Source organism: Halteromyces radiatus (assembly GCF_025201355.1).
Source record: "Halteromyces radiatus strain CBS 162.75 chromosome Unknown BX664scaffold_1, whole genome shotgun sequence".
In the NCBI taxonomy this organism is placed as follows: domain Eukaryota; kingdom Fungi; phylum Mucoromycota; class Mucoromycetes; order Mucorales; family Cunninghamellaceae; genus Halteromyces; species Halteromyces radiatus.
Genome location: NW_026251687.1, coordinates 2,760,962 through 2,786,819, shown reverse-complemented (window position 1 = coordinate 2,786,819; position 25,858 = coordinate 2,760,962). Strand labels below are relative to the sequence as shown.

The window sequence follows — 25,858 nt, the reverse complement described above, 5'->3', positions numbered from 1 at the left end:
CTTTTTATTTTTTATTTTTTTTTTAATTGATTTTACCATGTTATTACGAACAACAAGACAACTTGTTCAATTGAAACCACAACAAACTCAACTTATACCAACTTTAGTTTCTTCTTTTCGACTTTATTCAACTAAAATTGATAATACTCCACCACCTTCTTTTGGTACTTTCCGTGAAACTCCTTCCATCCTTGGTACAAGAGATCCTCCTGTTGTAGATAAAAACTCGTGGCTTCAACGTAAAAAACAAAAGTTACAAGACTTTACTGATTATGAAAAAGCCTTTGCTGCTCATGCTGCTGAACGTCGTCACTTGTAAAGTATTATTATTATTATTATCTCATAATGTCCTCTTATATTTTTTATTTTTTAATATATATATATAAAAACGATCCAGGGTCGAAGAAGCTACCAAGTCCTATTTTGCCGATGTTCATGGTAACTTCGTTATATACAACTTACCCCTTTTATATTTATTTTCTAATTTTTTTTTTTTTTTTTCTAGAAATGCGAAAACATGGTGGTAAAATGTATTATGCCTCTAACAAGTTAACTAAACCTGACAAAGCAGGATATATGCCAGATTTCGAAGTGGCCAATGTGAATCGACAAAAGATACATACTACTGAACTACTTTTAGGTCATGTTACTCTCATGTCTTTTGTCTATGCGAAATATGGTGAACCTCATGTTAATTCCTTTGTAAATCCCTTTTTGGCCAAATTCAATAATACCGATGGTGTACAACTTGTAGAAGTAAGCAAACATTTGAAAACAATTGCTTACATACTTATCCTTTTTTTTTTATTGTTATTATTTGTTTATTAGTTAAATGTGCAAGAAAATGTATTGAAACAACTGGTATTAAAGGCATTTATTCCAAGTATCCGTAAAAATCTTCCTGAAGATCGCAAGGTAAAAAAAAAAAAAAAAAAAAAAAAAAAAGAAAGAAAAAAAAAAACAGAAAAGAACTTTTGTAATACTTACTCCATTTTATTTCGTAACCATTAGGATAACTATATGTTTTTATTCAAAGATATCACAAAAACAAGAAAAATGTTGGATATGACCAATCAATATATCGGCTATGTATTTCTAGTAGACGAAGATTGTAAGATTCGATGGACTGCTCATGGTGATGCGACCGATGAAGAAGTGGCTAATATGTTAGCCATGACCGATTATCTGAACAAAAAACGAACAAACACCATTGACAAGTTGGAAGATAAGAAATGAAGATTGGATTAGAATAGATTAATATAAAATAGAATAAAAATAGAATGTTAGTACTAGTTATTGTCTTCGTTTGATGTAAATATAAGTCGTGAAATAAAACTGCACACTTGAGTATATTTTTATAAATAGTCTTTTTTTTTTTTATTATTGATGATATGTTGATAGACAAAATAAAAATAAAAATAAAAAAATATTAGGATGATTTTTGGCTATTACTACTACTAAGTTGATCTATTTTCTGAACTAATTCTACAATTTGAGATCGATACATTTCTTTTACATCCGCAATATCAGCTTGAAGCTCTTGTACTTGTTCTGTTTTTTCACCCAATAATTCCAAGGATGCATGATATCGTTGATTGATATAGTCATATTCTTTTTGGAGTTGTTGCATCTTTTTACATTCGTTTTGCCTAATTCAAAGTGAGAAAGAAAAAAATGAATGAATGAAATCATGTTACCATCTTCACACACACACATAGAAAGAGAGAGAGAGTATTTCTTGTCCACTTACAATCTTTCTATTTCCTTTGTTTCTTCGATTGTCGAACCACTTGTCACGCCGATATGACCATTATCATTACTAGATCTTGTACTTGTACCTGAACTCTGTACCTAACATAGAAAATAAAAAAAAAAATGAGAAAAAGATAAAAAAAAAAAAAAAAAAGAAGTTTTCACTTACATCTAGACGATTGGAGGTAGATGAATCCTCTTCGTTTTGTGGTGAGGCCAAAGATGAGCTTTGTTGCTTAATTTCCCATAGTTTCTTTTCTTCTTGTAATCTTTCGCGCATCAATTTTTGATATTGTCGCTTGATATCATCTGCTGTTTTGATCGCCTTTTGTTTTTGATCTTCTAATTGCATTTGTCGTTCCTCCAGTTTTTCTTGTAACGTCTTGATTTCCTGTATTTTTGATTCTAATTGTGTTGCCATTTGATCTTTTTCTTGTTGTAAATCCATTATCTCCCGTTCCTGCCGAGTAGATCGTTCCTTCTAAAAAAAAAAAAAAAGACAGTAGTTGAGCTACTTGTCGTATCTTCCAAATATTGATTCTTACCAATGTATCAAGTTCGGTTTTGACAATCTTGTATTCTTCCACAGCTTGTTTGAGTTCCTTTTCAGCTTCTTGTAACCGAGTAATGATCCTATATAAAATAAATAAGTTTGAGAATCTTGTTTGATGCTACTTTCATTCTATATATATATATATATATATATATATATATATATATATTTCCTTACCTTTTCTCTGCTTGATCCCGATTCTTAATAACAGTAGAATGTTGAGTTTGTAACTCCTCAATTCGACGTAAGAGTGGAGCAGTTGCTTCTTCCACATTACTTGAGACATCATCAAATTGAGCCCCAAGTCCTTGTAGTTGCATTTGGAGATCCTATTATATAATATGAGTATTGATTCATTTTTTTTTTCACTTTCTTTTATATAGTTTACTTACGGCTACTTCACGACGTAGATTATCTTCTCTCTGTCCAGCTTGCGATTCCAATGTCTGTAATGCAATTTGCAGTTCCCGGATTTCTGTACGTAATTTGGTTTCCAATACTTGAGCTGCTTCCTTAGTCGTTGTTAATTCTTTGTGAAGACGTCCATTGGCTGCCACCTAAAATAAATATATTTTTATTAAATATTGCATCCTAACATTCCCTAAAAATTACCTCTTTTTCCAATGCAGCAGCATGTATTTGTTCAGATTCGACCTTTGCTTTATTCCTTTCCATATCCAAATTTTCAAGTGTAGATGTTAATTCAGCCTGTATAAAACATAATAATAGTGAGTAACCTTCACATTTTCGACTTTTTATTCTATTAATACCTGTAGTTGTTGATGTTGTTCCTTTAATTGAGAAGATTCCGCTTCCAATTTGTTGATATGTTTTGTTTGTTTTTCCGTCATTTCTGTTAACATCTTGATCGATTCTAGTTTTAAGTTAGATTAGAAGCTGACAGGATAAATTATAGATAAGAAATGATTTTTCTTTTTTCTACCTTTCGCTCGTTTTTCATTTTCTGAAGATCGCTTTGATTTTGTTGCAGCATCAATCAAATCGGCATTGATCTTGTCCAACTTTTTTTGTAAATCTGCCAAACTTTTATCCTGATCTTGTTTTTCTGTACGTAAACGCTTGATAGTGGTGGCCTGTTTCAGTTCGTTTTTGGACAATTTTTCACCTATTGTCAACATAAACAAATACAATTTATTACATTTTATCCAGTTTTTTTTTTTTTTTTTTTTTCTGTTTCCTTACCTTCTTGTAATAATCCCTGGATTTGTTCTTCCTTTGCTCCCAGTTGTTTATTTAAATCTTGAATTGTAAGTTCGTATTTCTTGATATTCTTTGATGATCCTTGAGAGGTTGATTTTTCTGCCAGTTGATTTTGTAAAGACTTGATGAGTGTTGTAGACTGATCGCCACTTTCTTGCAAGCTATGAATCTGATCATGTAACTTGGCAATAGTTTCCATAGACTGTAATAGCTGTTGTTCTCGTTGAGCCAAAATCCTATCCTTGTCGATATCTCCAGTAGTAAGAGGTAAAGAAATTGTTCCATCATCATCATCATCATTATTATTACTGGAAGACTTTGGAGATGTAGGTACCTTATTGTCGCTTCGTTCAGTTGCTGTTTCTAAAGAAGTTGAATTTGTAATGTTATCCAAGCTATTTTGATTGTCAGTAGATGATGAATTGGTGATAGCTGGTAAATCTGTTTCTGCATGTTTTGACGATGATGCTGACTTGGTAGCAGATGATGAGATTGGTGCTGGTATAACAATATTCGATGTATCAGTGGTCGAATTGGTGACACCAAGATCAATACTAGTATCGCGTAATGGATCAACTTCTTTTAATACATCTACTTCGTTTGTCACTGTTGCTGCTGTTTCTATCTCTGGTGATTTAACCGAGTCCGTTGGATCTGTTTTCTCTGTATCTTTTGTTTCAGAGGTATCGAGGGTATCGGTTTTGCCACTTGAAAGATCCAATTCTTCATTATCTTTACCCAAGGGAGGTGGAAGCTGAGCATTGCTGTTGTCATCCTTAACATTAGTCAAAGAAGCCTCGCCATCGTCATCAGTTGATTGTGTTTTCGATTGTTGTTGTTCTTTTTGGTCGATAGTACCAGTTGCATCCCCATCTTTCTCTGGATCGTTCGTTACTTGTGTCGCAGGACTGGGTGTTGAGGAATTTTCTAATGATGAAGTTGTGGAATGAACTGACGCAGGACGAGAAGATGAAGTGGAACTGCGCGCCTTCTTTTCATTCATTACAGCTGCTAGTCGTGCAGAGAGATCACTTTGCTGTCGTGGTAGAATAGAAGGTGAAGAAGTCGCTGATGCTACTGATTGTGGTGTGGAAGGCCTTGAGCGAGGTGTAGACTTTGGTGTTGCTGGTGATGTATTGCCGGCTACTTTCTTTTTCTTTGCAACAGTGGTCACCATACCACTGATAGGATCCACATATGTTTCCGTCTCTTCATCTAAACAAATGTTTTCAGCAAAAAAAAAGAAAGATATATACCACGTATATTTTTAAATATGATACATTAGCAAAGGTAAACTGTCTGTTGAATTTTCTTGCCTTCTTTTTTTTTTTTCTTTTTACCTGGATTGTTGTTTGGAGGGTGTTCAGATTGTTCTAAAAGAGTATCAAATGTCGTTTCTACGTTGGATATAGCTTGCTTTAAAAGACCACCCCATTGATTGTTACCACCAAAAAAACTCATAAGGCAAAAGAGTAATCAGAAGAGCAAGTGATTTGTTTTAGTAAATAAGCAGGAAGGTAATCAAGAAAAAGGAACAAAAAGAAAAAAGATGGATTTTTCTGACCAGAAAAACCTCATCGATTGAAGTTGAGTGCGGTGTCTGAAATGTTCACCTCCTTACAGTTCAAATACTACTACTGTCATGAATGCTCCTTTTATCACATCGAGAGTTTTATTAATACTTCAATAAGTACAGTCATAAAGACTGGAAGACATAAAATCACATTACTCATGTTATTCCTTATGACGATCTCTAATGACGATGGATGTCCGAATGTACGGATGATTGAATGTATGGATGATTGAATGTATATGGATGATTGAATGTATATGGATGATGGATTGATAGATGAATGACGGATGATGAGTCAAAGCTACGTTTGATTTTGTTTCTAGCGTAATAATAATAATAAAAAAAAAAAAAGAATGATCTATAATTGTAAAACTTTGAATGACATATAAAAGACGGATGATTTATTATGAGTATATAAAAAGTAATATAAAAAGATAAAAATATAAATACTAAATAGTAGCATTTCGTACAACCAAAACAGGACAAGGGCATTCATGTACACACTTATCAGAGACCGATCCTAAAAACACACTTTTAACAGTACTCAAACCACGAGAACCGACTATCAGTAAATCCACCTGATGAGATTGAGTATATTTTGGTAAAGCTTCCTTTGGATCACCCCATAAAACGTGTTGTTCGCTTGATATATTTGAACTTTTGAGTTGATCAGCCATAGATTGTAATAAATCCCTTACAGGACGAGCAAAAGGCTGATTTTCCTTGTTCACTTGTTCAATAGCTTCATTGATACGAGTAGGTGTAGTACTGATTATAGGTAAGTTCTCTGCACTTTTACCAATTTTTGCTCCAGAAGGACTTGTACGGGATAATGCTGAAACCAGAATGACATGATCTGTTCTAGGGTTGACAATATTTTTGATAGACCAATCAAATAATTTACTAGCGTCTTCAGTACCATCATAAGCAATCACAATACGTCGTTTTTCAGTTATGGATAATTCACTCATCTTGTTTGTTTTTAGAAAGTGTAGACAAACAGAGAAAAGAAAGAAAAAAAAAAGATAAATAAAAAAAAGTGTCTCCCCATGTTATATTTATGCAAAAAAAAAAAAAAAAAAATATGATGTTTTTGTTTCAGCGCTTTCATTGTCTCCCTTATTTTACCTACTGAGACATACATACTCCGGGCCTTTTGTGCCACTAAAAAAATGGCATGATTTCTCTCCTTCTCTCTGTTATAGAAAAAAAAACACCGCTGGTAGACTTTGTTGGATTAACAAAAGGAAAACAACGAGATTATGATCACATAAAAAAAAAAGATCCGTTTCAAACTGAACCACGTAATAAAATCATGAATGATATGATGTTAGCTTATTTTTTTTTTTTTTTGAGATTGATGTCAATCATCATTCCCTTTTTTTTCAGTTTTTCCCTTTCTTTTAACTCTATCATCATCATCATATTTTGTTGGAGAGAATATTATAAAATCAAAATCGTCAACCTAAGCGGAAAGTGAAACGCGACTTAAAGAATGGTTTCACTCCCATTTCGATTCCAAGCATTTAAGTTCGATGGTATCTGTCAAACAGTAGCTTTAACATTATGTCCATTGATTGGAAAGTACGATGGCATCGAACCATTTTGCTATTCTCGTAATGTTGAATTTGCTGGCATGCTCATCTTTCAGCCTGGTAAGATTTTCTTTTCAAGACATCATCTGACTGACTTCTTTTTTTTTTTTTTTTTTTTTTTTGTAGCTACGCTAATAATGGATATAGTCGCAATATGTATGGCAGGAGTAATGATTTATCATGTCAAAACAAAATATACAGCTGTCGGTAATGTAGATATTATCATCATCATTCTATCATACCGCTATCATCCATCATCCATCATCCATCATCCATCATCACATATTATTCATTTATCTGATCATCCACTGCTCGATCAATCCATCATCATCATATATCATGTCATCATCCATTCATCATTACTTTTATAGAGTGTGATTATTAACATGCATTAAAATTCTTGGCATTTGATCTCTTTTTTTTTTTTTTTTAGGTCGTAAAGAGATCACCATGTTTTTTCAGCTTTATTTGGTGACAATGTTATTGGAAATGTTATTGGTATCTAGCATCATCCCTACAGCCTCTAGCCTATATCCAGTAAAAAAATAAAAAAAAAAATGAGGGGTCCAATCAATCATTGACTAAAAAAAAAAAAAAAAATCACACTAGTTTTTTACATCAGCTCATTTAGGTTTAGGTAGTGTAACCTTTTGGTGCTTGTTACTGAATGGATTCGTTGGGTTTCAATTCGCAGAGGATGGGACACCAATCAGTTTATGGGTAAGTATGATCACGCATCAAAAAAAAAAAAAAAAGAAGACCTTTTATTTTTTATGCACATTAATGCAATATTATATTTGCTTGTAGTCCATCCGCATTACATCATTTGCTGTCTTTTTTATAGTAGGGTTTGTTGGTATGGCAACGTTTAATAATGTTGGTCCATTCAACTGTACATATCCTATAGGACTCTGGGTGATATATTTCATTTTTAATGGAGCCTGTTTTATGATATATTTGATCTCACAATTGTTTCTTGTGGCTTATACACTTGATGATCGATGGCCATTAGGTGATATTGCATTTGGCGTATTGTTTTTCTTGACAGGTCAAGTCATTATGTTTATATTTTCACTTCCACTTTGTGAACAGATGAAACATTACATGGATGGACTCTTTTTCGGTACAACATTCAATCTATTAGCAGTGATGATGGTATATAAATATTGGGATTCAATCACAAAGGAAGATCTCGAATTCTCAATTGATTCTAAACATCAAGAGTGGCAAACTTTACTAATACATGATGATATCAATTATAATGAAAAAAATAAAATTTGAAATGAAAGAATGGAACATCATCCATAAAAAGAAAAATAGAAAAAAAGAAAAAAGTCAGGAGCTTTGTTTCTAAAGAAATCGGGTATTCAAATGAAAAACTGGTGAGTGTGCGTGTGAGATTTCTTTTTCATTTCTTTATTTAAATAGAATCATTTCCCACTCGATTTTTTTTTATTCTTTTTTGGTTTCTCTTTATACGCTTTTTTTCTTATTCTTATTTTTATTTTTATTTATTTTATTTTATTACAATCATGGCTATCGTCTTCCGACATTTTCGACCTTTTGTTTCTGAAGCACCAAGAAAAACATCAACAGCTCAAAGAAAAAATAGACAACACTTGCAAGTGAAGATCAGTAAAGAACCACCTACTATTCTTTATTTTGAACGGTCTCAAGATGAACAATGTCATGAATGTATATTTGATCCTATGGTACGACATGATGAAGAAAAGGATCATCCTGATCTTTTTATATCCAAACATCAACCATCTGAATTGAAACCTTGGCAGAAACCACCCTATTGTAATGCTCCTACTGGTGATCATACTTTGATCAAACGTTTGACATCTATGATGCGAATCAAATCATCATCCACTCATCAACCCCCATGTGTTGTAGTCTAGACATAAATCATCATACCTCACAATCATAATATTCGATCATTGTATTATACACCTTATATACCCTTCTTATGTAGTATAGTCAACTTTTTTTTTTTTTAGTTTCTTCCCATCATACAAAAAAAGAATAAATAAATAAATAAATAATAATAATATTTTCTCTCTTTCTGTCTTTGATCTTTTCTTTACTCATGACACAACTTTTGTGTCCTAGCCAATCGGTGTAACAGTTTCCTTTTTGGGTCAGAGGTCCTCCCTCTCCATTGGATCACAAAATCTAATAACATCCCACTGATACAACAAGGTATCCACTTTGTACACTTTATTCAATAATAATTGACGGAATTCAAAGAATAAGATGGCGCAAAAATAGGAAATAAAATATATAATAAGGATAGAAAATAAATGACAGAAGAAAAAAAAAATATAATTGTCGCATAAATCAAATAGAGAATATAAGAAAATAGATATCATGAAAAAAAGACCAATAAAAAAAAAAAAAAAAAAGGAAATCCACCAATTGAGTTCACCAAGTTAACATATATAAAAAAAAATAAAATAAAAAATGAGTAATACTTATCCAGATAAAAATATTTCACTAGCTTACCATTTAAGTGTAATGAGATCGCCGTAGCGAAAGTAGGATGGCGATAACCATCCCGGAATTGTTGAATATAAGAAAAGAAAAGGCTGACCGTAACCACGCAGATGCGCATTAGCGACCACGGTCAAGCCCAAAAACAAAATAGAAGCAGGTCAATTGAGATACAGATAAAGGTGGTTGAACGATAAAAGAATACTTGTAAACAAAAAGATAGATCAAACGAAAAGAAGGCAGACAAAAAAGCAGGCAGGTAGGCCAAAAATGAGGCAGGTAAGATGAATGTAATGTAAAGAAATAAAAAAAAAAAGTTAAATCAAAGGGATCCTTTTATAAAAAAATGAATCACCCTTGCAATTATGAGCTAACTTTAGTTGATAAAATGATGAGACAAGATGTAAGCGAGTTTTATCATCTTTTTTTTTTAAATATTAGCAACATTTCTATCTTTATATTGTATCTAATTCATCATCATTTTTTTTCTTAGTATTAACAACATTTCTTTCTTTCTATTGTATTTAATTTATCATTGTCTTTTTTAGTATCTACTTCATAATTTTTTTTTCTTTTTTTTAGTGTTAGCAACATTTCTCTCTTTATAATAAAGTTAATTGCATAGATGTTCTACATTAAATTCTATTATTACAATATTTATGTACTAAGTGATACATGGTACTGACTTGTTTTTGCCGTGTTTTAGTTTAATGACTAGATTTCTTTTTTTTTAGTTGTTCTATTTTAAATGATAGTATGATTGTGCACAGCGTACTTATTATTGCCATTTTTTAATTTCCCTTGATGTGATGAATCATCATTATTATATTGATTTATCATGTTGGCTGATAAAAGAGTGTTTTGACATTTTTCAAAGAAAAAAAGAAAAGAAAAAGAAAATGTTGTTCTGTCAGAAGGTAACTAGAATGAAGTATTTTGTATTTTATTAGAAATTTGTACAGTGATTGACGACAATGTTTCATCATCCATCATACAATCATACAATCATCCAATATATAATCATCCATTATCACATATCATCCATCCTGTAATCATCCAATATACAATCATCCGTTATCACATATCATCCATCATGAATCATCCATCATGAATCATCAATCAATTGATACCTAAAAAAGAATGGACAACACCCAAAGCTGCTAAAAATATGAAAAGCTTATGTTAATTTTCTTCTGTGTCTTTTATTATTAATAAACAAGTTATCATCAATGTGTTGTGTGTTTTTAATGTACTCTACCGCCATCTCTGGAGCGATATCTGAAAAAGTGGTAATGCGCCATTCATTTTGGGAAAGTACGATATTTTATTTGATAACATCACGAAAAGCATTTTCTTGTGACCCGACAAAAAACCTTGAAAACTTTGTATTTCCTTCACACACACATTCATACAGTGACTGATTAAACTTGATTCACAAACAATAAACATTACAACTATAAAGTAATCATATGTACACTTTATTCAATAAAAAATGACGGAAGTTCAAAATCCAAGAGATTAAAAAAAAAAAAAAGAAATCCTTGGTTAGACTGTGACTCGTGCAAAAGTGTTGGCTACAAAAAAAAAAAAAAATGCACGATCGGGACGCGGTCAATTTTTTTTCTTTTACTCCTTTTTTTTCCTTCTATCTTCTTCATTTCTTCATTATAGGATTTCTTTGATTACCTTGAAGACATATTTTCTATAGTCTGTTATTTTTTTATTACTTCTTTCCTTTGAAAGTACAGAATAGGTAAAAAAAAAAAAAAAAGAAAGGAAAAGAAAAGAATTAGTTTCTTCTATATATTACTTAAATATTTGGTGACTAATCATCTATTCGTTAGAAATTGTCTATATATCATGTTAGATACCCCCAACTCATGTTTACTTGACGTGACCAACAACACCACCATTACAACTTTAGTATCGATTAGTAAAAATGGAACATCACAAGACGAGTTTGACCAAGCACCTCCTCTCTCTTCACCATCCTCAGTCTCAACTATTTCTTCACCATCGTCCTTGACTGAAGTTTCTATGACTAATGCCGCGACAACACTTGTTAAAAGACCATTTTCAACACCTACTGATAAGAATGAATGTTATCTCGATAGTGTTACACCATCAACAACAACCGACATTGGTCAATATTACTGGTGTAGATATTGTAATATTACAGAATCAAGTCTTTGGCAACATGGACCTTTTGGAGAGAACACGTAAGCTCTTTAAAACATGCTTAACAGAAAAGGATATAATCGAATATTAATACTGATATTTTTTTTAGATGTTGCAACACCTGTTATGAACGAAAAAACAGCGAGGATCAACGCAACTGTACCTTGGATTGGGGTATCAACTATTACCCAAATCGACCTTTGGATCAGTCAAAAGCTGAATCAACCCCATTTTTATCATCTACAACTGTTTTGAATAACGTTACATCCAAACGAAGGCGTATCATTGAAAGTCCACCTGACGAATCTTCCACAATTGCACCTACCACCACTTTATCTTCACAACAGTCAACATTGACCTCTTCTGATACTGTCCATTATCCTATTGATACCTCAATTTCCACTACAAAGGGAAAAAAGTCTACAATGCGATCCTGTGATCTATGTCAATCCAGTCAAACACCAATGTGGAGAAAGGGTCCTGATGGATTAAATACGTAAGTTTTTAGAATGTGTATTATGATTCAAAAGCTCTAGGAAAATGTATACTCTTATCATCACTGATAATTACCCCCCCTTTTTTTTCTTTTGTAGACTATGTAATGCTTGTGGGTTACGCTATTCCAAATTTTGCCGTGGTATCTTGTCAGAATGGAAGACAGTTCGGCCTTCATCATCATTATCATCGATATCATCACAAAATGTCAAATCAAAGAAAAACAACAATATATCAACACCCATTATAGGAACGACGACGAAAAAGTTAGCGAAACAGGCAAAAACAGATAATATACGTGATAAAAAGGTATTTCTCAAAGCTGGCATGTACTCTAACAGTATTTCTCGTCAAAAGAACAAACACAAACAAAAAATGGATCCTTCTTTGTTCAAGTTCTCACTACCTTTACATCAAGGCTTGATTCTCTTGGAAACTCAAATGGATTTTCGATTACCTTTCGACATTATGGAAGATTATGAATCTGGACGATTGTTTAATTGGGTTGATTTGTCTGAAAGAAAGAAACCTTCTCGATTTGTCCGTATCCTTCACAGTAAGTGATTTAATTGAATAAGATCATAATGTATTGTTATTAACTGCAACAATTTTTTTATTTTGTTCACCTTTTTTAGATGCTTATGTAGAACGAAAACCACGAAAAGAACCTAGTGCAGTATGTCAATGTAGTCCACCAAAAGAAGGTGGTCGTGCTTGTGGCGAAGATTGTCTGAACCGAATGATGTTTATTGAATGTGATCCTTCCACTTGCCCTTCAGGCGAACTATGTTCAAATCAACGTTTTAAAAAACGAGAATTTGTCAAGCATTTGGAAATTTATCTTGTAAGTAGAATCTAAATTCATCATATTTTTATATTCAGTTGTTTTTCTCTTTTATATATAGACTGATGGAAGAGGATGGGGATTACGTACAAAGGAACCTATTCAACAAGGTACATTGATCACGGAATATCGTGGTGAAGTGATTTCGGACAAGACATGTCAAGAACGTAGACGGACGATATACAAACATCAAACGAATTTTTACTTTTTGGATTATCATAAAGGTGAAGTCATCGATGCTTGTACCAAGGGCTCTGAAGCAAGATTTATCAATCATGGATGTGATCCTAATTGTCATATTGAAAAATGGTAATGATAAAAAAAAAAAAGAAACAAAAAGAATCTATTTTATTTATTTTGTAAACCATATTTACTGATCATTTGTCATTTTTATAGGAGTCGTCGTGGAGAATATCATCTTGGTGTATTTGCTTCCAAGAACATTCCTGCTAATTCAGAATTGTTTTATGACTACAACTTTTCTTTATTTGATACTGAAGCTATTGGTCAAGAATGTCATTGTGGGAGTGCTAACTGTCGTGGATTCCTTGGGAAAAGATCAAGCAACTCAAAAAAAATAGTATAGTTTATCTCTTTAGATTAGTTGTATCTCGGTTTTTACTAGTGTCTTTTCTTTCATCATTTATTTTTTACAATCATATTTGATGACAAAGATATATGTTTTTTATTATTTCTATTCTTTGATTCAAAAACAAAATAATAAAAGGAAATAGTGATGATTGGTAGTAAATTTGGAAAGCTGGTAATAGGGCCTACTTATTTTCTATCGACGGTATTTTCACCCCATTTCGGTGGTTGAAAAGAAGAAATGGAAAAATGGTTAGTGTTATGATCAACTAAACATTATTTGTATACGTGCACTTACCAAAAAAAAACAAGAAGACCCTCCGGCTCTGAGGCACGGTCGCCACGCATCAACCCATCCAGGATGTGCGCGACGCAAAAGGATAGTGTAAATATCATAAATGGTAAAAAAAAAAAAAAAAAAAAAAAAAAAAAAAAAAAAAAAGAGAGATCCAGACAGCAAGGAAGACAGACAGACAGCAAGGAAGACAGACAGACAGCAAGGAAGACAGACAGACAGCAAGGAGAGACAACCAAAGGCACAACGAGGACACGAACAGCAAGGAACACGGGGAAACAAGAATCACAAACAAAAATGAGAGTGTTCTGTTGCGTGAACCAGGCGAACGGAAAGAAGAAGATACCAATAAGGAAGCAGCCAAAAAGAAGCAAATAATTTTTTTTGGATTTTTTGGGTTTTGAATTTTTTTTTTTTTTTTTTTTTGTGTTTTGTAGAAGAAAGAAAAACAAAAGAAAGGAGAAAATAAAAAAAAAAAATGTCTTTTATATTGTTTTTTTTTTTTTTATCTCCAATCCCATTGAAGCTATCAAATAATGATTATTCTATGCGATCAAGGAAATTCAACTCCGCGAAAAAAGGCTCAAATGCTCGTATCTTCTCTTTTCTTTTCTTTTTCTTTTTTTTTTTTTTTTGTTGTTCCCATTATATTCTAATTGTATAGTATGTTATTATCTGCTATTGGATAATAGAAGGTTGGTGTCTTTTGGTCGTTTTGTTATTGATGGTAGTGAAGCAACCCTTTTGTTTGGTAAGTTATCTCGACTTTTCTATGGACTCTGCCTGTTTTTTCTTTTTTCTAATTTACTGTACACATTTATATGCATAGAGAACGTTTAAATGGGTACAGATCAAGATCAACTGATTGAATATACTTATTGGACCAACGTGATGCGTTTGTAGTACGAATTGACTGTATATGAAAGCAATACTAAATGTGCAAAAACAGCTCTGGTTGAACTTCGAAAACGACGTGAGTACGTTAACTCAATTTATATTCATCATTTATCAAAACGTTTGGTTTTCTTCTTTTTCCTTTAGAGATTGCAACTAATATTGAAATGACTACTTCCTTACCGTCCTCTTCATCAACAAATCAAGATATCAGGATGTGAACCAGAAATGGAACAAACTCTCAAGGATGCACCCAATATGCAAGCAAAGTGTATTATTATGGCAGGATTCTTTTTTTTTTTTTTTGGAACAAACCTTGTAAGAAGTATTATTTTCAAGCTGATGGTGATCTGATGTATTTTTTTTTTATTATAGGGTACTTTTTTATACAAATAATCTGTATCTTACCTGAAGTTATGATTGCTAGTTGTTGTCAATATGATATAGAGGAATTCTATGGGTCAAATGATTGTTATTGAATCAAGTTGGAACGCATTGTAGAGGACAAAGCCGATGGCGTCGAAGCTGATATTACCCACAGTTTACTGAAGTTTGTGAAAATGTGATTAGCAAAAAGGATCAATGCCAAGGGTAGTTTCTGCATCAAGGCACTTCCAACAATGGTTATACGTCTTATTTGAATTCCTGCTGGTCTTACTACATTCTCTTCTCTGCCTGCATCTACGACTATCAACAACAACGACAATCGAATACAATTTCTTGAAATGCACCCACAGGTTGGAAGAGTACTTCGTTTTATTTTATCTTTATATATGTATATTATTAAGTATATTATTTCAATAAAATGCTGTATAGCAAACTTTTTTATTATTCAATCATTCAATCTACCCATCCATATGTCTATTTATCTGTTATATCCAGTATATAGTATCAGGTAATGGTATGTTACTCGATTTGAAAAAAAAAAAATCAAAGTATATGTATTTTATCTATTTATGTAATGAGCTTTCTTACAATGACACTGGCATTCACCAGTGGACCATGCTGTTTAGATGATGGACTCCCGCATGAACGTTTATGCCTGACCAGGAATTGAATAAATTCACCCAAAATGGTGAAGCCTTTTTATTTTTTTTTTCTTTTCTTTTCTTTTTCTCTTCCATTGACTTTTTTCTTTATGGTTTTATTATATACATTAGTGTAGTCGTTAGATTACATACTTTTTTTTATTCAATAAAGGTTTTATTTTATTACAACTATTTTTATTACATATAAATGGGGTCATTTCCATCTACAAGATGTATTATATATGTATGAATCATTCTTTTTATTTTTTATTACACGCTGATACGACATATGTTGTTATTTATGTAGTTATCACTATAGTAAAGAAAAGGAAAATATAAAGAAAAACAAAGAATAGAAGAAAAAAACGTTTTTAGAAAGAGTATCACTATTTATTTCACAAGTAGTGTGGTTTGGTGACGAAGTCATTGGTTTGTCGTAGTAACTAATCTACAGTAAAAACTTATATCGAAATGAAGAATATTGGAATCGTATCGTTTCTCTTATCTATAAAAAAAAAAAAAAGTAAAATAAAAAGGAACGCATTCACATATAAAAAAAAGGTACATTCGAAGATGGAATCAATTGCATTGACATGTAATGAAGTGATTTCAATAAAAGTAAAGCCTTTATTGAATAAAAGTTTAACTACTAAACACTACTAAAATGATATACTAACACTAAAGTCAATACAAAAAAAAAAAAAAAAAAAAAAAGAAAAGAGAAGAAAAAGAGTGCAAGAAAAAAAGGAAGGGTCACCCTTAAAAAGATTTCGGATAAAAATTTCCCGAAGCCGCCAATTTAGCCGTCGACAGAAAATACGTCCATTGTAATATGCTGGCGGGACTTGAAACATAATTTAATACATTGCGTGTCCCTAAACAAAACTCTTCTTTTCTCTTGATCACTCTCGGCTTTATGCTTATCTTACTTCTTACTTACATTCACGCCTGCCCTCTTACCAATTGTTACTTTGCATCTCATGGATGAAATCATTGATGACCGGATATTGGAAGTGTTGGAAATCACACAAGACCAAGTAATCCAAAGCGAAATGAATACCAAGACATGACCCCTCAAGAAATTATTTTGTATAAAAGAAGATACAAACAATAGCAACTGCTGATTTATGACGGTAAGCACGACAACAAATGAAACCAATATTGTTGAAAAAGTTTACTGACTTATTTTTCTTCATATATATATATATATGTACATATAGCACAACATCAATTCGCGCGCGATGGTGATGGTGATAACGAAACTGGCGAAAGTGATAGTGATGGAGACAGTGATGGTAAGCCCGACCATAAATGAAACCAATATTGTTAAAAAGTTTACTGAACTATTCTTTTTTTTTTTTTTTTTGATAGATACCCATGAACATCAATCGCAACCTCTTGTCACATATGATGTCTCGTCCACTGCCGACAACAACTCTACTGAAATCAATGTAATGGACTCCCTTCGTGAACACATGGAACTTAACAATGTCTCAGCTATTGTCCGTCTCACCACCACGGCTGTCACTGATCCCACTCCTGCTATTCCTGCCCCTACTATAGTTGGCCGTGATGTGATTGATGACGCTGTTATGCGTAAGTGATACATATTTACATCTAAGACTTTTTCTTCTTTTCTTTTCTGACCCACTTTTTTTTTTTTTAATTAGATAATAGCCACGAAATCCGGCAGCTAAGTACAGCCCGAACACAAGAAGACGAAGAAAACAAAAATGACGAACACAGCAACGACGACAGCAGCAGTAGCAATCACCAGTAGATCAGCAAAGTAGGTCAAGAAGGTGTGGTAATGATCACCGAACGAATCCACCTGCTCAAAGAAACACAGCAAAAACGTAAGTTTGACTGATCGAAAATACAGTGATATTAATTTTTTTTTCTTATATAGGAAATGGAAAAAGTCTTCAACTGCCCGTGAATTGTTAAAGATTTCAGTGGTGGTCTTCTGGAATGCATCGTTTGGTCGCAATACATTCAAAAGCAAGCCTAGTCAAGTAGCAGACAAATACCGAAAACTTCTCAAACAGGCGGACAGTCAAGGACGCTTAATAGTGATGGACATGGACGAATACAATACATCAAAAATGTGCTCTGGGTGTGGAAGCAAGAACTTGGGTGGATTGGAATTGAATGAATGTAATCGCATGTATTCAGTGGTAGTTTGTAGTAACTGCCTCACTGTACTGGCAACGGGACGTCAATGCTGCTCGAAACATTCGTAGTCTCTTTATCAACATGGTCCAATTTGGTGCAAGACCTGGTAAACTGGCAAGACCTACTCCGCGTAATGAAGACGCGTTTTGACGTTTACAGTGTAAGTTCCAAAAAAAAAAAAAAAAAAAATGATGTCGTCCTATTCGATTTACTAATCTTTTTCAATTCTGCTCTTCGTTGGTCCCTCTTTTCCCAGTTTACTTTTCCTCTCGTCCGATTTTTTTTTTTTAGTCGTCTGATTTTCCTGTCATCCATTATCTGTTTTGTCCATCATTCATTCTCTATCCTTACGATATCTTATTTCCTATTTTGGTGGCCTCTTATTTTTGAAACTGCGTCATCTATCCGTTTCTTTTCTCTTTTTTTTTTCTCTTCCACTTTTTCTCGTTACTTCCTTCTTATATTCCATAACAATGCTTTTTTCTAGACTTGCTCCATTGTCAAGACCATTATGGCAACAGACGAAAAGTAAACAAATTTTTATATAAAAATTAGAAAAGAAAACAATATTACAATAAAAAAATATACTCAGGGTCAAACTCATGATATTGTACTTTTTTTTTGTCTTAAAAAGATTCACGCGTGCCTATACTTGTTTCTTCATGGCGAATGCTTAGTACATTACAACAAGAAGCTCGTTCAAGAAGAGCTTTATTTTATGGTAAAGAAGAAAAAAAAAAGATACTTAATATAGTTACTTTAACCTTGTGATACTAATCGTTATCATATATATATATATATATATATATATATTTATAGTACCGGGTAGCGATGAACGGAAAATCCACAAGTCTATATCCATTGGAGCTGATTGTGTAGTATATGATTTGGAAGATAGTGTATCGGCAAATAAGAAAGGGATAGCTCGTCAACAGACTATTGATGCTTTGGAGGTATGAAGAAATATAGATAAAGAAAAAAAAAACAAATTAAACTGACATTATTATCTTTTTTTTTTTTTCTTTACCTTAGGCTTCTGAACATGGAAAGGCAGAAAAGGCTGTTCGTATCAATGCTATTGGATCAGGTAATATTATATTCTTGTTGAACGCGAGTTATTTATGCTAACATCCCTATTTTTTTTTTTTTTTTTTTTTAAAAAAAAACAAAAAATCAGGTCACGAATTAGATGACTTAAATGTAATCGTAAGTAGTATACTGAGAAGTATCATGGGTTTACGTGTATGTACTCAATCTTTTTTTTTTTTAAAAAAAAATAATAATAATCAATCTATATAGCTTCACTCAAAACGATTACAAGCTATTGTGATTCCCAAAGTACAAAGTGCCAAAGATATCCAGTTTGTTAGTAGAATGATTGACGCTGTCGCTGTGGATTCTCAGTAAGTTCGAAAATAAACTTATATATTATATATATTTTGGTGATGACAAATAATATCATCTAACGCTGACTGATGATGATGATTACTTATAGAAAGCAACGTATTCGACTGATCGCATCGGTGGAAAGTGCTCTTGCACTTATGAATATCAAAGAAATTGCAACCGCAGATGAACGATTAGATGCCTTGATTGTAAGTATTTCAGGAATTGAAATTATTGAATTCAATAATTGGGAAAACTAGAGATATTTATATTTTTTTTTTAAATTCTAGTTTGCAGCCGAGGACTATTGTGCAGATCTTGGATTGATCAGAACTCCAAGTCGGAAAGAAATGCTTTATGCTCGTCAAACCATTGTCAACGCTGCAGGTGCATATGGATTGCAGGCCATTGATTTGGTTTGTGTGGATTATCAAAATGAACAGGTATTACTGGATGAATGCAAAGAAGGACGTGAATTTGGATTCTCTGGAAAACAAGCCATCCATCCTGCACAAATCGACATTATTCAAAAGCACTTTTTACCCGATGAAATAGGTATATCTATAATAGATAGAAAGAAATTATAAACTTGATATTGATTTTTTTTTTATAGATATCAACAGAGCGGCAAAGATTTTGGAAAAATATCAAAGTTATTCTACAAAAGGCATCGGCGCCTTTGAACTAGATGGAAAAATGTAAGTTGAAAAAAAAAAAAGAAAAGAAAAAAAAATAGCGTTCGTGACTTTAAGTGGTATAGTATATTGACAAGGAATGTTTTGTTTGTTGTTTACTCTGAACGATTTAGGATCGATATGCCTGTAGTAAAATGGGCGGATAAAGTGATTGGCAAGGCAAAGGCGGGTGGATTGACAATACCCTCGTTTGAAGAAAAATCCCAAAATGAAAAAAAATAGCGGTAGTTAGTTAGTTGGTGATAGTTTATGAAAACGCTGTTTACTTATATACTACAATAAAATTTTTTTTCTTTATCTTCCAATCTTAAGCGCGTGGTTGGTTTCAGGCTGCATTGGAAAAGTGCATTATATGTAAAATGTTTTAGATCAATATCTTTTGTTGAAGATTCAGGACAACAAACTTTGTTGATTATAACTTTTGGTTCCACAGTGACAAAAAAAAAAAAAATACCATCTTCAGCCAACAAAAGTAATCTTATATACATATATATTTATATGAATCTATTTTTCAAATTTGTTCTCAACGCCAAATGCCTTGATTATTATCATGATGCAATATGCAAATCCCTTTTTGTCATAGTATCAAAAACAAAGAGGATGATCCCTTGGCAATTTCCTTCTCGTTCTTTTTTTTTTATTTTATTTCTTTTATCCATTTTTTTTTATTTTCTCTCTTTTTTTAAAAAAAATACACCATGATCGAAACGAACGAATATCCAGCATCGTCGTCACAAATAAGAGGGATATCATCGACTTTACCACAATCATCATCAACATCATCGGCATCTACCGCGTCACCTCCTACTCCTCCAGAGCATCATTATCACCCACCTTACCAGTATCAACCACAACTAGCTAATCATCATGAGCATCAAGTTAGTATTTCAAATGAATATTGTCCAAGTCCTATCTTACCAAGTTATGAAGAAACTGTACAGCCTACAAGAGGTCATCAAGGTAATGAGATTATTTTTTTTTATCGATGTATGAATTGACTCACCGCTTTTTTTTTTTTTTTTGGGTTGTAATATGGACGACAAATTCATGCAAAACAACATGTGATGAAAACATTCAGATATAGAACAACCATCCGAAGAAATGAATATCACACAAGATGCAGAAAAATCATCAAGAGATATACATAGAAAACAAGCGTTAAAATATCTTTGCTGTATATGCTGCCCATGTTTTTCTTTATGGATAAGATGTCTTTGTTGTTTCTTTTTATTTGCCATTATTGTATTTGCCATTGCAGCAGGAATCCTTGCTGCTTTATTCCAAATGCCAACTGTAACGTTCAATGGTGTGACGGATGATCCTTTAGGTTTACCTCGATTTCAAAATCTGAATGATAACATAAATGGTTCCATCAGTCCCTTCAATATCAATCTAGGCTTAAATTTCACTATTCTCAATCCAAATGTTGAAGGGCTTATGTTTGATAAAATCAGGGCCATCGTAAGTCAAGAATTTTTCTTTTATTATTATTTTTTTTCTGATATTATCCTTTTATTGTTTTGATACATAGGCTTATTATCCTACGAATCCAACACATTCTTTGGGAGGTGGTACTATGACAAATTTAGGAATCAGTTCAGCATCAACAACACAATTTATTTTTCCATTCCAAATCCATTATGATCCACTAAGTGATTCAAGGTTCAGTATATTGAATGATATTTTAACCAAGTGTGGTCTGATGGGATCAACTGTCAAACAGGATATTATGGTGAATTATGATTTAAAACCTACTGTACGTGTCATAGGTTTGCCGATCTCTCCAACCATTCATCAATCTGTTTCTTTTCCATGTCCTATTCAGGTAATAATATAATAATAATAATAAGGAAGTAAAGTAGGGGATTGGTTCACTCATCTTTTTTTTTTTCTGGGGAAATAGAATGGACAAATCTTTATTCCACGTGGTTTACCATCAATTAATTGATGAACAAATTCATCTCTTTTATATCATCATCTTATAATATGTAATGCAATGTGTATCATTTTTTTTTATATATGCCATTTTTGTTACCCGGTCAATCACACCATTAACGAATAAAAAAAAAAAAAAACTTATTTTCCTCCGCCATCGCTTGTACTTTTTTCCACCGATTTTTTTTTTCTTTTCCTTTTCCTCTTCTTTTCCTTTTCTTTTTTCTTTTCAATTCTTTTTTTTTTTTCACTGTGAATAATGTCTCAACATTTGACTAACGATTGTATTTTTTGCAAGATCATTAGGTAAAACTTTTCTTTAATACAATATATTATCATGGTGATTAACAAGTCTTTTTGTATCTGAAAAAAAACACAGGGGTGAAATTCCTTCTCACAAGATTGCCGAAACTGACAAAAGGTAAAACCAGTGTTCGCGTTTTTTTTTTCTTTTTCTTTAAAAAAAAAGTTACATGATATTAACAGTATTATTTTTTGTCTTCTTTTGAATGAATAGCTATGCTTTCTTGGATATTAATCCTATTAGTGAAGGTCATACAGTAAGTAAACCAATAGTTAGAGAATACAAAGAATAACTAAACGCGTTTCTTTTAAATATCTTGGTCTAGCTTGTTATTCCTAAATGTAAGTGATTTAAAAAAAGGGTTGTTTTTGTATACTTACTCCTTTTTTTTTAAAAAAAATAAATAAATAAATAAAATAAAATACATAGACCACTCGGAATTCTTCCATGAAGTTCCTGAAGATTATCTTGCCGACCTTCTACCTTTGGCCAAAAAAGTAGCTCTTGCTCATGGTTTTGAACAATACAATTTGTTGCAGGTAATGATAATAATCATTTCGATTGAAAAGGAAAGTGAAGGGTTACTAATCAATTTATTTATTTTTTTTAGAACAATGGTCCTATGGCTCATCAAGTAAATAAATAAAAAGAAAAATATAATTTCAACTGTTTTCAAAAAAAAACAACAACAACTGATGATTGTCTTCTTTTGTATTATTTTTAGGTCGTCAAGCATGTTCATTTTCACATCATCAACAAACCCAATAGGGAACAAGGTCTCGGTGTAGGTTGGCCTCAACAACAAGTGACCCAAGATCAATTGAAATCTACTCTTATCAAGGTGAAAGAAAAGTTGTAAAAGCACCTATATATTTTAGATAGTCCACTTCTAGTTTACTGAAATATATTTGTTGCTAATAAATAAATTTACCTTTTGAATGCTATATGCCTTCTTTTTGATTTTTTTTTTTTGGATTCCGCGAGCATTGATTGAAAATGGGAGTGATTTTTTTTTTTCGTCTCTTTCTTTCTTCTTTCTTTTTATACCTAAAATGTTTTCGCCATTACGAGTTTATCCTCTTATCAATCAACGTTTATTACATGTATCAAAACTATATTTATCTACACTCTCAAGTAATCGACATGGTCAAACTGAACCTAGTAGTAACTCAAAGAAGAACAATTCAAACGATCACCATGCTGTTGTATCTACTTTTGATTTATTTTCCATTGGTATTGGTCCTTCTTCTTCTCATACGGTAGGTCCTATGCGTGCAGCCAAGATCTTTATCAATGATTTAAAAGAACTTGGTATCTTGGAAAAAGTATATTCACTTCGCGTAGGTATGGTATAAAATAAAAAGGGAAAATCGCCGTCAATCGGACTCAATGATAAGCGATAGGTTTGTTATCATTATCTCAAATTTCTAAATTTAGACAATTCCTTTTTCTTTTTTCTTTTTTTTTTTTTGACAGATCTATTCAGCTCATTAGCACTCACTGGAAAAGGACATGGAACTCCTGAAGCTATACTTATGGGAATTGAAGGAGAGGTAAAAATGATGAATTACATGAATCATATATCATTAATAAAAAAAAACAATTCTTTTTTTTAAAGACACCATCACAAGTTGAAACATCAAGCATACAATCTCGAGTCAAGGATATTTACAATACAAAATCAATTCGATTAGATGGACATCACCGTATCGATTTTGATCCCACACGACAGCTAATATTCAATTATTTTCAATCACTTCCTCAACATCCAAATGGCATGCGACTTTGCGTCTACGATAAAGATACAAATCTTTTGGCTACCAATGAATATTTTAGTATCGGCGGAGGGTTTGTAGTCAATGAAAAAACACAAATGGCTCACGGAGAGAATGTTTATTACAAAAATATCAAAAGTAGTAATGCACTTCCTAATCGTCGTGAACAAGATTCTGCTGTGGTGGCTCTACCATTCCGAAATGCTGAAGAATTATTGGTAACCTGTCAACAAAAGAAGATGACGATTGCTCAGGTGGTTTTTGAAAATGAACTTAACTGGCATACTGCTGATGAAATTCGAACCAAGCTATTGACCATATGGAACACCATGGATGAAAGTATCAAGAATGGCGTCACTGCTTCATCATCTGGTAGGCTAAAAAAAAAAGATAGAACTTATTTGGGATGTGTCTATAATTTATCCTCTTTTTGTTTTTTCTTCTTCTTCTTCTTCTCTTATTTATTTAGATTTCTTACCTGGAAATCTCAAGGTCAAACGCAGAGCACCAAAACTCTATCAAAAATTACTCAAGGGACTCTATGGACCTGTTCCTTCCAAAGATTCATTTTACAACGACTCTAAAATTCCCATCTCTCCAGCACCAATGATTCCAGAATCTATCAATTCTTTTGGCGATCATCCTGTCGATGAAAAGAAAAAAACTTCCTTTCCTTTGTCTCTCTCTGTGCTCCCAAAACGTCAACGAAAAAGATTTTATTTACCAGGTATCATTTTTTTTTTAAAAAAAAAAAAGTATTTAAAGATAGGTTCATCTTGCTCATACGATCTCTTTCTCTCTCTCTCTCTCTTTTTTTTTTTTTTGGTCCTATATCTTGTTCCTGGTGATTCCTTAAATATTAGCTCTGGATTATTTATCAGTGTATGCCATTGCCGTCAATGAAGAAAATGCTGCAGGTAATCGTATCGTCACAGCACCCACAAATGGTGCAGCAGGAACGGTAAGATATATATATATATATATATATATAATTAAAATGGATAAATGAAATATACTAATATCTTTGTCTTTTTTTTCGGGGGGGTTGGATATATTGTGAACGTAGATTCCATCTGTTTTAAAATACTATCTAGAATTCATCTCGGACAACCCTGAACACGATGTGATGGAATTTTTACTGACAACTGCCGCCATTGGGATGTTATTCAAACGTGGAGCTTCTATTTCTGGTAAGAGCAAAAAAAAAAAAAGTTGTTGAAAGCAAGGACTATACTAACTAGACAAATGACACTCATTTTTGCTTCTATTTCTTATTTTTGTAGCTGCCGAAGTTGGATGTCAAGGTGAAGTAGGTGTTGCTTGCTCTATGGCTGCTGCAGGATTTACGGCTGTGATGGGGGGAACAGTGGAACAAGTGGAAAATGCGGCTGAAATTGGCATGGTAAGGAAAAAAAAAAAAAAAAAAAAAAAAAAAAAGGAAGTTAGAATAGGATACAGATAACGAACCACTAATCAACCTCTTTGTTTTCTTTTATGTTGTAGGAACATAACTTAGGATTGACTTGTGATCCTATTGATGCATTGGTTCAAGTTCCATGTATAGAAAGGAATGCGTTGGCAGCAGTCAAAGCTATTGCGGCAGCTCAATTGGCTTTGAATGGCGAAGGTGATCATCGAGTGTCCTTAGATCAGGTCATTGAAACCATGCGGCAAACGGGTCACGATATGATGTCCAAATACAAGGAAACAAGTCAAGGTGGATTGGCTGTGAATGTGCCCATATGTTAGATAGATCATTTAGATTCGTTCTTTTTTTGTAGATTAGTTTTTTCATTATCAAATATATCTATATATGTACCCATTGAATGCTTGTATTATTTTGGTGCTTTGGTTTGATTTTTTTTTTAACAGTTGAAAATTGTTGTCAAGGCTGAAGGAAAAAAAAGGAATTTTAGTTTATTTACACTTTTATGTGTGTAGGATCCCAGGTACGGATGATACGTGATAATGAGTATGATGGACAATGTTGTTGACAGTGGAGGATGAATTTTATAGATGATGATGTGTTGATATGATGATTTGATAGCTGGATGACAATAATAAAACTTTATTTAA

The 25,858-nt window shown here is 32.6% G+C and overlaps 10 protein-coding genes across 10 annotated transcripts; 8 read left to right on the top strand and 2 right to left on the bottom strand.

Annotated features, from left to right (window-relative positions):
- The first annotated feature begins 14 nt into the window (after positions 1-14).
- BX664DRAFT_321564 (ATP10 protein-domain-containing protein) lies at positions 15-1,362 on the top strand. Its single transcript, XM_051543311.1, has 5 exons — positions 15-315; positions 398-438; positions 506-756; positions 829-915; positions 1,012-1,362. Exons 1-5 carry the CDS (start codon positions 38-40, stop codon positions 1,234-1,236), a joined length of 882 nt encoding a protein of 293 aa, XP_051405118.1. The 5' UTR covers positions 15-37; the 3' UTR covers positions 1,237-1,362.
- A 1,560-nt stretch (positions 1,363-2,922) lies between these two features.
- BX664DRAFT_23516 (uncharacterized protein) lies at positions 2,923-5,078 on the bottom strand. Its single transcript, XM_051540172.1, has 4 exons — positions 4,867-5,078; positions 3,509-4,741; positions 3,076-3,431; positions 2,923-3,013 (listed from the first exon to the last, which is right to left on the bottom strand). The coding sequence occupies exons 1-3, from the start codon at positions 4,985-4,987 to the stop codon at positions 3,196-3,198; spliced, it is 1,590 nt and encodes a 529-aa protein (XP_051405117.1). The 5' UTR covers positions 4,988-5,078; the 3' UTR covers positions 2,923-3,013; positions 3,076-3,195.
- Positions 5,079-5,478: 400 nt separating this feature from the next.
- BX664DRAFT_321560 (uncharacterized protein) lies at positions 5,479-6,126 on the bottom strand. Its single transcript, XM_051543310.1, has one exon. It carries the CDS (start codon positions 6,068-6,070, stop codon positions 5,549-5,551), a length of 522 nt encoding a protein of 173 aa, XP_051405116.1. The 5' UTR covers positions 6,071-6,126; the 3' UTR covers positions 5,479-5,548.
- Positions 6,127-6,444: 318 nt separating this feature from the next.
- BX664DRAFT_321559 (chitin synthase III catalytic subunit) lies at positions 6,445-8,139 on the top strand. Its single transcript, XM_051543309.1, has 5 exons — positions 6,445-6,754; positions 6,821-6,901; positions 7,128-7,231; positions 7,304-7,414; positions 7,502-8,139. Exons 1-5 carry the CDS (start codon positions 6,595-6,597, stop codon positions 7,973-7,975), a joined length of 930 nt encoding a protein of 309 aa, XP_051405115.1. The 5' UTR covers positions 6,445-6,594; the 3' UTR covers positions 7,976-8,139.
- A 2,657-nt stretch (positions 8,140-10,796) lies between these two features.
- Positions 10,797-11,927, top strand: BX664DRAFT_23423 (uncharacterized protein). Its single transcript, XM_051540164.1, has 3 exons — positions 10,797-10,943; positions 11,035-11,409; positions 11,478-11,927. Exons 2-3 carry the CDS (start codon positions 11,051-11,053, stop codon positions 11,866-11,868), a joined length of 750 nt encoding a protein of 249 aa, XP_051405114.1. The 5' UTR covers positions 10,797-10,943; positions 11,035-11,050; the 3' UTR covers positions 11,869-11,927.
- A 263-nt stretch (positions 11,928-12,190) lies between these two features.
- Positions 12,191-13,293, top strand: BX664DRAFT_363434 (uncharacterized protein; the record flags this gene model as incomplete). Its single annotated transcript, XM_051548379.1, has 4 exons — positions 12,191-12,419; positions 12,499-12,707; positions 12,769-13,016; positions 13,104-13,293. The coding sequence occupies 4 exons, from the start codon at positions 12,191-12,193 to the stop codon at positions 13,291-13,293; spliced, it is 876 nt and encodes a 291-aa protein (XP_051405113.1).
- A 3,199-nt stretch (positions 13,294-16,492) lies between these two features.
- On the top strand, positions 16,493-19,990 carry BX664DRAFT_345592 (Pyruvate/Phosphoenolpyruvate kinase-like domain-containing protein; the record flags this gene model as incomplete). The annotated part of the gene is made up of 16 exons (XM_051547500.1): positions 16,493-16,549; positions 16,627-16,645; positions 16,733-16,807; positions 16,884-17,108; positions 17,183-17,288; positions 17,422-17,669; positions 17,701-17,817; positions 18,322-18,408; positions 18,507-18,640; positions 18,720-18,774; positions 18,877-18,893; positions 18,987-19,090; positions 19,183-19,282; positions 19,364-19,628; positions 19,687-19,771; positions 19,882-19,990. 16 exons carry the CDS (start codon positions 16,493-16,495, stop codon positions 19,988-19,990), a joined length of 1,803 nt encoding a protein of 600 aa, XP_051405112.1.
- Positions 19,991-20,782: 792 nt separating this feature from the next.
- BX664DRAFT_272802 (uncharacterized protein) lies at positions 20,783-21,798 on the top strand. The gene is made up of 3 exons (XM_051541195.1): positions 20,783-21,229; positions 21,300-21,593; positions 21,672-21,798. Exons 1-3 carry the CDS (start codon positions 20,870-20,872, stop codon positions 21,714-21,716), a joined length of 699 nt encoding a protein of 232 aa, XP_051405111.1. The 5' UTR covers positions 20,783-20,869; the 3' UTR covers positions 21,717-21,798.
- An 82-nt stretch (positions 21,799-21,880) lies between these two features.
- On the top strand, positions 21,881-22,979 carry BX664DRAFT_321538 (HIT-like domain-containing protein). The gene is made up of 7 exons (XM_051543308.1): positions 21,881-22,009; positions 22,083-22,124; positions 22,221-22,263; positions 22,333-22,348; positions 22,437-22,546; positions 22,618-22,641; positions 22,732-22,979. Exons 1-7 carry the CDS (start codon positions 21,963-21,965, stop codon positions 22,864-22,866), a joined length of 417 nt encoding a protein of 138 aa, XP_051405110.1. The 5' UTR covers positions 21,881-21,962; the 3' UTR covers positions 22,867-22,979.
- Positions 22,980-23,108: 129 nt separating this feature from the next.
- Positions 23,109-25,531, top strand: BX664DRAFT_363432 (L-serine ammonia-lyase; the record flags this gene model as incomplete). Its single annotated transcript, XM_051548378.1, has 9 exons — positions 23,109-23,153; positions 23,183-23,351; positions 23,484-23,560; positions 23,626-24,154; positions 24,252-24,509; positions 24,646-24,743; positions 24,849-24,972; positions 25,066-25,184; positions 25,286-25,531. 9 exons carry the CDS (start codon positions 23,109-23,111, stop codon positions 25,529-25,531), a joined length of 1,665 nt encoding a protein of 554 aa, XP_051405109.1.
- Between the last annotated feature and the right edge of the window lie 327 nt (positions 25,532-25,858).

Bases quoted from the DNA above. Each gene is read 5' to 3' on its own strand.
- BX664DRAFT_321564 (XM_051543311.1), top strand. From the start codon at position 38: ATGTTATTACGAACAACAAGACAACTTGTTCAATTGAAACCACAACAA. The intron at 316-397 runs GTAAAGTATTAT...AAAACGATCCAG, and splicing joins GCTGCTGAACGTCGTCACTT to GGTCGAAGAAGCTACCAAGT. The intron at 916-1,011 runs GTAAAAAAAAAA...CGTAACCATTAG, and splicing joins ATCTTCCTGAAGATCGCAAG to GATAACTATATGTTTTTATT.
- BX664DRAFT_23516 (XM_051540172.1), bottom strand. From the start codon at position 4,987: ATGAGTTTTTTTGGTGGTAACAATCAATGGGGTGGTCTTTTAAAGCAA. The intron at 4,742-4,866 runs GTAAAAAGAAAA...ACATTTGTTTAG, and splicing joins CCCTCCAAACAACAATCCAG to ATGAAGAGACGGAAACATAT. The intron at 3,432-3,508 runs GTAAGGAAACAG...TGTTGACAATAG, and splicing joins CCAGGGATTATTACAAGAAG to GTGAAAAATTGTCCAAAAAC.
- BX664DRAFT_321560 (XM_051543310.1), bottom strand. From the start codon at position 6,070: ATGAGTGAATTATCCATAACTGAAAAACGACGTATTGTGATTGCTTAT.
- BX664DRAFT_321559 (XM_051543309.1), top strand. From the start codon at position 6,595: ATGGTTTCACTCCCATTTCGATTCCAAGCATTTAAGTTCGATGGTATC. The intron at 6,902-7,127 runs GTAATGTAGATA...TTTTTTTTTTAG, and splicing joins AACAAAATATACAGCTGTCG to GTCGTAAAGAGATCACCATG. The intron at 7,232-7,303 runs GTAAAAAAATAA...AAATCACACTAG, and splicing joins CAGCCTCTAGCCTATATCCA to TTTTTTACATCAGCTCATTT.
- BX664DRAFT_23423 (XM_051540164.1), top strand. From the start codon at position 11,051: ATGTTAGATACCCCCAACTCATGTTTACTTGACGTGACCAACAACACC. The intron at 11,410-11,477 runs GTAAGCTCTTTA...TATTTTTTTTAG, and splicing joins GGACCTTTTGGAGAGAACAC to ATGTTGCAACACCTGTTATG.
- BX664DRAFT_272802 (XM_051541195.1), top strand. From the start codon at position 20,870: ATGAATATCACACAAGATGCAGAAAAATCATCAAGAGATATACATAGA. The intron at 21,230-21,299 runs GTAAGTCAAGAA...TTTGATACATAG, and splicing joins TTGATAAAATCAGGGCCATC to GCTTATTATCCTACGAATCC. The intron at 21,594-21,671 runs GTAATAATATAA...CTGGGGAAATAG, and splicing joins CTTTTCCATGTCCTATTCAG to AATGGACAAATCTTTATTCC.
- BX664DRAFT_321538 (XM_051543308.1), top strand. From the start codon at position 21,963: ATGTCTCAACATTTGACTAACGATTGTATTTTTTGCAAGATCATTAG. The intron at 22,125-22,220 runs GTAAAACCAGTG...TTGAATGAATAG, and splicing joins ATTGCCGAAACTGACAAAAG to CTATGCTTTCTTGGATATTA. The intron at 22,547-22,617 runs GTAATGATAATA...TATTTTTTTTAG, and splicing joins AACAATACAATTTGTTGCAG to AACAATGGTCCTATGGCTCA.